At 40.0% G+C, this 9,843-nt stretch overlaps 1 protein-coding gene across 1 annotated transcript; it reads right to left on the bottom strand.

The window, feature by feature from the left end:
* Positions 1 to 1,104: 1,104 nt before the first annotated feature.
* On the bottom strand, positions 1,105 to 2,073 carry LOC136155506 (olfactory receptor 7A17-like). The gene has a single exon (XM_065917297.1). It carries the CDS (start codon positions 2,071 to 2,073, stop codon positions 1,105 to 1,107), a length of 969 nt encoding a protein of 322 aa, XP_065773369.1.
* Positions 2,074 to 9,843: the final 7,770 nt, after the last annotated feature.

Below are 9,843 nucleotides of genomic sequence, written 5' to 3' on the forward strand. Positions count from 1 at the left end.
TTTTAAATTTTATTTTATTAGTTGGAGGCCAATTACTGAGGAAAAGTATTTTTAAAGAATATTTTAATTTATTAATAGAGAAAAAAAAAAGAGTACAGTACCTGTGGAAAGACACATGGGTGGACTCAGAGAGTCTCTTGAGCTGCACCCTTGTGGCAATTAGAGTTACTTTCATGGGGGCATTTCTTTCTGGTTTTGTTTGGCCAGTAATTTTGATTTACCTGGTTCACAGTCCATATATGGTATATCCCAGAATCCTCCCATGTGTGCACATGTATTTCTTAGCCAAGATTGATTCTACCAAAGAGGCCTGTGGGTAGAGCATCCCTTGACATCACTCCCCTTTGACCTCCAAGGAGCCTTTCTACACGTGTGTGATTGGGGACATCTCCTCACTTCAGGAATCAGAAATATGTGGTATGAGCAAGGTCCAGCCTCCTCTCTTGTTTCCTATTATTCTCATCTTAGAGTTGCAATGTACAGGGGATTAATCTCCAATTGCTTTACCCTGGGTGGGGGATGGACATCTACCTCCTGCCTCAAGTGGACACAAGTTATGTAGTAGAATAAGATCCTGATGAATAGAAAAGTAGCCTTGATCAGTGATAACAATCAATGTGTTAAGGTTTGGATAATCAAGAAGACCAATTAAGGTAGTGATGTGCAAAGAATGATGTTAACAAAAGTGAAAAAGAGTGATTTCAGGTTTTCCTCTGTTATAAACTTACAAATAGCTATTTATTGAGAAGTTTTCTGGTTCATAGGATTTTTACAGCTCATGTCTACTCTTTTAGACAAACAACAAGCAAAAATACTCAGTATGATATATTTAATTTGAGAAGAAATTATTCTTAAGAAATCCCTTGAGATAAATGGTAATTTTCAAATATTTCACCTCCAATGTTGGGAATACAATTGAGTACAAAAATAAAAAAAGGGAAAAAACTCTTGGATATCAGAGATGCTAAAAATAATAAAAGTGAGTTAAATAAATTGTATAGAGAAGTTGAAATAGAAACTCCAAGAAAAACAGAAGAGGCATGTCATACTATCATAATCTGATCAAAGACTGTCAATATTTGGCTCAGGTTTTGAGCTCTGCTATCACAGGCACTTCTCAAGCCCTAGGACAATAGACACTTTTATATTTTCCTTTCCAAAGAGCATTTTCAGACCCCTCTTTAAATCTTTATTTCTCAGACTGTAGATGAAGGGGTTCAGCATAGGTGTGATCACAGTGTACATCACTGAGGCTGTTATGATTGAGTGTGAGCCGTGGGTAGCAGCAGAGCTAAGGTATACTCCTAAACCTGTACAATAAAATAAGGAGACAACTGAGAGGTGAGATGCACAGGTGGAAAATGCTTTATACTTCCCCTGAGATGATGAGATTTCACATATACAGAACATTATCTGAGAATATGAATAAATGATACCAAAGAGGGAACCACCAGCCAGGAACACAGCTACAAAATACATCACCATGTTATTGAGAAAAGTGTCAGAACTGGCAAGTTGGATCATTTGATTGAGTTCACAGAAAAAGTGAGGGATTTCTAAGACTGTGCGGAAAGACAGCTGCAGTACCATTAAGCTTTCTAACAAGGCATGCAGGAGACTGATGATCCAGGACACCAGCACCATCAGTCCGCAGATCCGGGGGTTCATGATGACCGTGTAGCGCAGGGGGTGACAGATGGCCACGAAGCGGTCATAGGCCATCACGGTTAGGAGGAAGATGTCCAATCCTATAAAGAGTGTGAAAAAATGCATCTGGAAGATGCAGGCTTCATAGGTTATAACTTGGCTCTGGGTGTGGATGTTCCATAGCATCTTTGGGATGGTGGTGGAGGTGAAACCGATATCTACAAAGGATAAGTTGGAGAGGAAGAAGTACATGGGGGTGTGCAGGTGGGAGTCAGAGATGGTGGCCAGGATGATGAGCAGGTTTCCAAATACTGTGATTAGGTACATAGAGAGGAAAAGCCCAAATATGAGGGGCTGCAGTTCTGGATCCTCTGAAAATCCCATAAGAAGAAATTCTGAAACTTTTGTTTGATTCCCTTGTGCCATGTGGTATAAGTGACTAACAGAAAAGGGGAAAATAGCACAACTAATTTTCACACAAACATACATTAGTCACATTACAAGTGCTCCCATTTGAAGTTTCCCATTAGGAAATTAATTTCAATATTTGTTCATGGATTTGGTCCACTTTAGAGAAACTCCTGTGTCATCTCTAAGAAGCAAACTTGTGCTTTTCTTTCTTTTTTTTTTTTCCCAAAGATGTCACATATTCACAGTTTTAATGAGAAATTCTTTCATGCATTTGAAAAATACAAATTGATTTGAGACTATGTTCCAGGTAATGTCTATGCAGGGAGTATAGGGTGTCAAAAAGCAGAAGCTTTCAAAACTCAGTTATGGAGACCATATGTAATAAATGAAAATCATATAGCTTGCCAGATGGTGAGAAGTGTTACAAAAAAAACAAAAGTATGTATAAGGGAGAGAGTGAAAAGGGAGTGCTACTTTTTAATGCATGTTTAAGCAAGACCTGTTAAAAAATGCGATATTTGAATAGAGACATCAAGGAAGAAAGAGAGCGGATGAGCATACCTGGCAAGTGTGTGCCTGGCAAGGGGAAATCAAAGTGAAGGCCTGAGGAGGGTGCTTCTTTAAGATGTTCCAGTCTAAAAAAGAAGCCAGAGGGTGAGAGAAATGAGCAGGAGGAAGAGTGAGGAGAGAAAGTGTCAGAAAATATTGAGGAACAAGGTGGTCTCCCTGCTACTGCTGAAACTTCAAGTCTCAAAGGGTCCTTTGTTGCTATTATGCATCTTTGGCACTTTATGAAATTATATATTAAAAACACCTATACAAAAGACAGTTTAAGGAAAAATCAAAACTAAATTTCTAAAAGAAAAGATAATACAGTACTTATAAGTACTTAATAATGACTTCAATTTTGGATTACACAGATATGGTTATAAAATAATTCAACAGTTTTTAAAATATGAGATGGGAGCACTATCTGTGTATAATTTCCTTTTAGATAGAAATATATCCATTCAATTCTCCATTTGGAAGAAAGTTGACAAAGGTAAAGAGGAACCCTTTGTAAATAGAGATTAAACATGATGCAACTTTTAAAGATAGTTCTAAATCTAAAAGATCGAAGTAAGAATAAGAAATAAAGATGAGGAAAGTAGTTGAAAGCATGCATAAAGCATGGCTTATTAGCATCGAGTATGAACAGGAGCATTCATTTTCATTTTTGATTAAGGTAAGGATTCGCAAGTGAAGAATATTTAGGTGAACACAATTACTTCAGTTTAAAAAAAATAATGGAGAGAACATAAAATTGACACAGATTTTACCACAGAAATGTAGAAACTCTCAGACCTTCTGCACAAATATCTGAATGGGCTTCCCAGGTGGTGCTAGTGGTAAAGTCCCTGCCAGCAGATGCGGGAGACCTAAGAGACTTGGGTTTGATCCCTGAGTGGGGAAGCTCCTCTGGAGGAGGGCATGGCAACCCACTCCAGTATCCTTTCCTGGAGAATCCCATGGACAGAGGAGCCTGGCATGTCTGTCCATGGGGTTGCAGAGTCAGATACTACTGAAGCAACTTAGCAGGCAGGCAGATAAAGTATCTAAATGGGGAACAACAAATTGATGATGAAATTTCAATTCTTAGTTTGAAAGAATACAGTAAAAAAAAAAAAAAAAAAAGGAATAAAAAACATGCTGGGTTATATGGCAGTTCTATGTTTAGTTTTTTTAAGGAACCTCCATACAATTTCCCCTGGTGGCTACATCAATTTACATTCCCACCAACAATGCAAGAGGGTTCCCATTCCTCCCCATCCTCTCCAGCATTTATGGTTTGTAGATTTTCAGTGAAGGCCAAGTCCTCAATGTAGTTTTGACTTGCATATCTCTAGTAACTAGTGATGGCGAGCATCTTTTCATAAGCTGCTCTGTGGAGATCTAAATGGGAAGGAAATCCAACAAAGAGGGGATATATGTTTGCATACAACTGACTTACTTTGCCGTACAGCAGAAACTAACACAACTCGACTTCAACGAAAATTAAAAACAAAACAAAACACTCCCCAAATATGCTGAAATTCACTATCTAGAACAAAGGGCCTGAACAGGCAATTTTCCTTTACTTTTTGTATGATCACATTTATATGAAATGTCCAGAGTAGGCTAATCTATAGAGAAAGTAGATTAGTGGTTGCTGGGGGCCAGAAAAAAAAAAAAAAGAGAGACAGAGGATGTGATTTTAATGATGTGGGGTTCTTTTAGGAAGTGATAAAAATGTTCTAGAGTTAGACAACAGTGATCAATACACAACTTTGTAAATGTTAAAGGCCCCTTAAAGATACACATTAAAATAGTGAGCTACGTAGTGTCATATCCAACTCTTTGTGACCCCATGGACTACAGACTGCCAGGTTCCTCTCTCCTTGGAATTCTCCAGGCAAGACTACTGCATTGGGTTGCCATTCCCTTCTCCAGGGGATCTCCAGGGGATCCCTGACTCAGGGATTGAACTCGGGTCTCCTGCATTGCAGGCAGATTCTTTACTATCTGAGTCACCAGGGGTGCCCCCATTATGTAAACTATGTTCCAGCAAAGGTGTTAATGAAAAAAAAAAAGAAGACAAAGTTTAAAAAATAATTTTTATCTGAAATTTACCCCCAATATTAACATCTTTGGTTGAGTAGATGAAGTAAAGTTGTGTTAAACTTCTTATATATTCGTATTTCCCTTACAATTTTGACATTTGGAAGAATAAAGAAAGCTTTGGTAAAACATAAAGACAATAAGAAGATTAAAGTTAAAAAAAAAAAAAAAGAAAAGAAAGGCAACAGGACAGTATAGGAAGCTTCTTCCAAAAGCAGAACAAAACTTAAATTTAAAAAAAGGCAAAACAAATATTCCAGGGATGTCAGCATATTAAAATCAGTTCAATTTCCCCACTAAAGACAAAAATTCTCAAGTTGGGCCAAGTCAAAACCCAGCTACTTGCTGTTCATCATTATAAAGGCCCAATATTCAAATAGAAATGAAGTGAATTTAATGAAAAGCAGGGGATTTTATTTATTTGCTTATTTTTTTTAGTCACAAATATTTTATTTTTTAACTCAGGAATTCAATTCAGTTTCACTGGGGACACACTTTGCCTTCACAACCCCTTGGTGCTCAGTCGTGTCTGACTCTTTTCGACCCCATGGATGGGAGCCCACCAGGCTCCTCTGTCCATGAGGTTTCCCAGGGAAGGGTACTGGAGTGGGTTGCCATTTCCTTCTCCAGGGGATCTTCCCCACCCAGGGATTAAACCCACATCTCATTGCAGGTGGGTTCTTTACCACGAGTGCCACCTGGGAAGCCCCTAACAACATCTTAACATCTTGAAAGTGAAAGTGAAAGTTAGTCACTCTGTCTTTCCAACTCTTTGCAACCCCATGGACTAGCCTGCTAGGCTCCTCTGTCCGTGGAATTCTCCAGGCAAAAGTACTGAGTGGGTTGCCATTACCTTCCCCAGGGGATCTTCCTGACCTAGGGATTGAACCTGGGTGTCTTGCATTGCAGGCAAATTCTTTTACCACGTGAGCCACCAGGGAAGCCCTAACAACTTCTTAACTACATGTAACCTAATGTCTTTAGTCTTTTATCTTGCCCTGAATAAAGCTCAGTATTGAAAAAGAACACAGGGCACCCAAAGCCGGTGTTCTGGGACAACTCAGAGGGACAGAGTGGGGTGGAAGGTGGGGGGGCTCAGGATGGGGTACATATAAATACTGGTGGCCATTTCATGTTATGTATGGCAAAACCCATCACAATACTGTAAAGCAGCTATCTGCCAATTAAATTAATTTAAAAAAGTAAAAAAAAAAAAAAGGCCCCACAAAAACACCTGTTTTTGGATGTGGACCACTTTGAAAGTCATTTATTAAATTTGTTACTGTGTTGCTTTTGTTTTATGTTTTGATTTTTTGGCCACAAGGCATGTAGAATCCTAGCTCCCTGACCAGGGATCAAACTCACACCTGGGCATTGGAAGGCAAAGTCTTAACCAGAGGGCTGCCAGAAGTCTCAAAGAAACACTTTTAAATAGGCTTATATATTGGGGTGAAAAATGACCCCTTCTCATCTCCACCTCCCTGCCAAAGATGTCTAGTTCCTAATGCATGGATTGAACAGACAATTTTATTTTACTTTTCAAAATCTTTTTATTTTATATTGGAGTATAGCTGAGTAACAAATTTGTGATAGTTTCAGGTGGACAGTGAAGGGACTCAGCCATATATATATACCTGTGTCCATTCTTCCCCAAATTCCCTTACCATCCAGGCTGCCACATCATATTGAGCAGATTCCCCTGACTAGGCAATTTTAAATCCAGAAAGTAACAGGCTAATTGATCTGCAAATATATTCAGCCTTACAATGAGTGAATTCATTGCAAATTAAGCTCTAGCTTACCCATTTATGGGCTTCTCTAGTGGTTCAGATGGTAAAGAATCTGCCTGAAATGTAGGAGACCCAGGTTTGATCCCTGAGTTGGGTCGCTCCCCTGAAGAAGGGAATGGCAACCCACTCCAGTATTCTTGCCTAGGGAATCCCACAGAGGAGCCTGGCGGACCCCGGTCCATGGGATCACAGAGTTGGACATGACTGATTGACTAACACTTTCACTTTTGCACTACCCAATTATGAACTTCCCAGGTGGTGCTAGTGGTAAAGACTCTGCCTACCAATGTAGGAGATTCAAGAGACAAGTTTGATCTCTGAGTCGGGACCCCGTTAGGAGGGAATGGCAATCTACTCCAGTATTCTTGCTGGGTCACAGAGTATTGTGTGTGACTAAGCACTACCCATTTACATGTAATAAATTTAAAAAAATATTTGAATATTAAGAGGGAGGAGATGCTTTGAAATGTGTGTCTCATAAACTGCTGTTGCAGGGAAATATTTGCTTTCCTTGGTCTGGATCTTACTCATCATAGTCAAATATGCCCCTTCTTAAAAAATACCCTACATCACTTTACATTCCTCCACAGCTAATACCCTATATCTTTACTCCAGTTAATTATAAAGTTCCTTGGATTTCAGTTCTACTTCTACTGGAAACACCTTATACCTCTTATCCCTTCTCCAAATTGAGTCATTTAATGGTCAACATTGACCCTTGCATTAATGAGTTCAATATTCACTACTATTTTGGGCATCACAAATTAAAATGTTAATCAATCAGGCAAACAAACAACTTCAGTGGTCTTGGCTCTGGGCTAGTCTGGGCTGGCTCTCAGGTGAACTCAGGTAAATGTTCTTGGCTGCAGTTCTGGTTGGTCTGCAGCATTTACTGGGCTCTTGGACTCACCTGGGTGGGGTCTCTGAGAGGAAGGTTGCATATAGACATCCAAGTTCCTCTTGGATGGTTCATGGTGAAGAAAGATGCTCTGCTGCCAGACAAGAGAGTGGGGTGCAGTCAAGCATTGGTCCCCTGGGCAGAGTTATGAGTCCACAAGATACAATCATGTCCTCTCCATCTGAAGGACCCACAGGCTGAGGGATGCAGCAGAGGAGATATTTACAGCTCCCTATGTTTCCTCATTAGCACATTTCCCTCCTGTTACACCAGCCTCTAATAATTAATTTTCCTGTGGGACACTGATCTGGTCTGGACAGATAAGAGAATTTTCCCACTCATTCTCTATGTGGAGACAATGTTAAAAGCCAGTTGAATTCAGTGATTATTTTTCCTTTTCCTTGATCTTTCCTGTCTTTTTAGGGGAATAAACCTTAAAGAGCAGCATCTTATCACAACTCTGAGTTCAAGTTTTTTCCAGAGTCTCAGAGAGGATACTGTCTTGATTAGGTTCCTAATCAAAGCATTGGTAGGTCAGAGTTCCCATATCCCTTGAAAAATTACTCTCCCCATCTTCAATAAGTTGGATAACTTTGTTATTTTAATATGAAACCTTGGGTAGAACTTTCCTGATGGTCCTGTGGTTAAGAATCTGCATAAGTACTGAGCCCACGTGCTTCAACTGCGGAAGCCCGCTCACTCTAGAGCCCATGCTCTGCAACAAGAGAGGCCATTGCAATGAGAAGGCTTCTCACTGCAACTAGGGAAAAAAAACAAAACAAAAAACTTGGGCAGTATGCTGCTTGGATTCACAACAGTTTTGCCAAAATAATTAGGAGCTTCATACATACAGCATAAGTTACGGGCTGTCACATTTAGTCTATCATTAGAAAATGTTTGTTAAGCTTGAGACATACAGATCTTAGCACTTTATAGGAATGACATGCTTTCGTTTTTAGAAACAAACATTCTATAAGATAGTACTTTACAAAATCCATTTTCCATTGCAGAAATAGGTTTCCTGTGGATGAGTGATTTGCCAGTTATAATCCAGGTTAGGGTACATGGCCTTTATTGGAATTCTGCCAGTTTGTTTCTACCTTTCAAACCTTGGGCCAGTGGTTCTCAGAGATACCTTTGTCCAGCATGATATTTGGTCATATTGAAGGGATATTGCTAAACATCTATGATGTCCAGGACAGTGCATGTGTGCTGAGTCATTTCAGTCCTGTCCAACTCTTGGCCCTATGTCCAACCCTATGGCCCATAGCCCTCAAGGCTCCTCTGTCCATGGGATTCTTCAGGCAAGAATACTGGAGTAGGCTGCCATGCCCTTCTCCAGCCCAGGGCAGTACCCAGCTCAAATAATGATCCTGTCACAAAAAGTCAACAATGGAAAGGAAATCAGCCTGTTCTAGCCCAGCACTTTCTCCACTTCACTGTGCATACCAGTCACCCAGATGCTGGTTCAAATGCAGTTTCTGATTCAGCTCGTCCTGCCTGGTGAGTCAAGAGACTTTGCATTTCTAACAAGATCCTGGATGATGCTGATGAAGCTGGTACTGGACTGTGGCCACTCCATGAGTAAGTCAGGCTGTTTTAGAGTCTTGTACATAGTTTTCTCTACCTCATATTACCTTTGCATGACATTTTGAAGAAAAGTGTATGCATTCATTCCAGAGGCTGTGAAAAATTTTGTATATAATTCTTCTAAACTTTTTATTTTGTACTGGTATATGGCTAATTAACAAACAATGTTGTGAACAGCAAAGGGACTCAGCCATACAAATACATGTTTTCATTCTCCCCCAGCCCCCCTCCAATCCAGGTTGCCACATAACACTGAGCGGAGTTCCCTGAGCTATACAGTAGGTCCTTGTTGGTTATTCATTTTAAATATGACAGTGTGTACAAGTCCATTCCAAACTCCCTAAATATGCCTTCCCCCCAGCATCCCTCCCCCACATAAAGGCATGTATTTTATAATCTATTTCTGTCAGTGACTATGGTAGGTTTTGTGGGCATAGATATGAAGAAGAGAATAAGATTCTAATGAGGAAAATAACATTCAATGCTGAAGAAGGAATTCATAGGGCCTGGACTCCATCTCAGGCCTGTCCATGATGGTCGTGGGCGGTCACCTCTCCAGTGGACTTTGAACTCTGTGCTTAGCGCCTATGGGAACGACAATGGAAGGATAAGACCCGCTCTGGGCAGGGGAATCTTGAAGATCACATCCAGGTTACTCATCGCCTCAGAGGAAACATACCCTAATCACCCCTGCCTCCGGATAGGTCATAAATTTTTTCCGTATCTATCGGGATGTAATCACAGGATTATCGATTATTAACTGGTTGGAATGTGACCACGGGCTTATTGATTATTAACTTTTTGGAATGTAACTGCGGGCTTATTGATTATTAACTGTTTGAACACATAACACGTGAATGATGGGGTTAT

The sequence above is a fragment of the Muntiacus reevesi genome, chromosome 1 (genome assembly GCF_963930625.1).
Source record: "Muntiacus reevesi chromosome 1, mMunRee1.1, whole genome shotgun sequence".
Classification (NCBI taxonomy): Eukaryota; Metazoa; Chordata; class Mammalia; order Artiodactyla; family Cervidae; genus Muntiacus; species Muntiacus reevesi.

Bases quoted from the DNA above. Each gene is read 5' to 3' on its own strand.
- LOC136155506 (XM_065917297.1), bottom strand. From the start codon at position 2,073: ATGGCACAAGGGAATCAAACAAAAGTTTCAGAATTTCTTCTTATGGGA.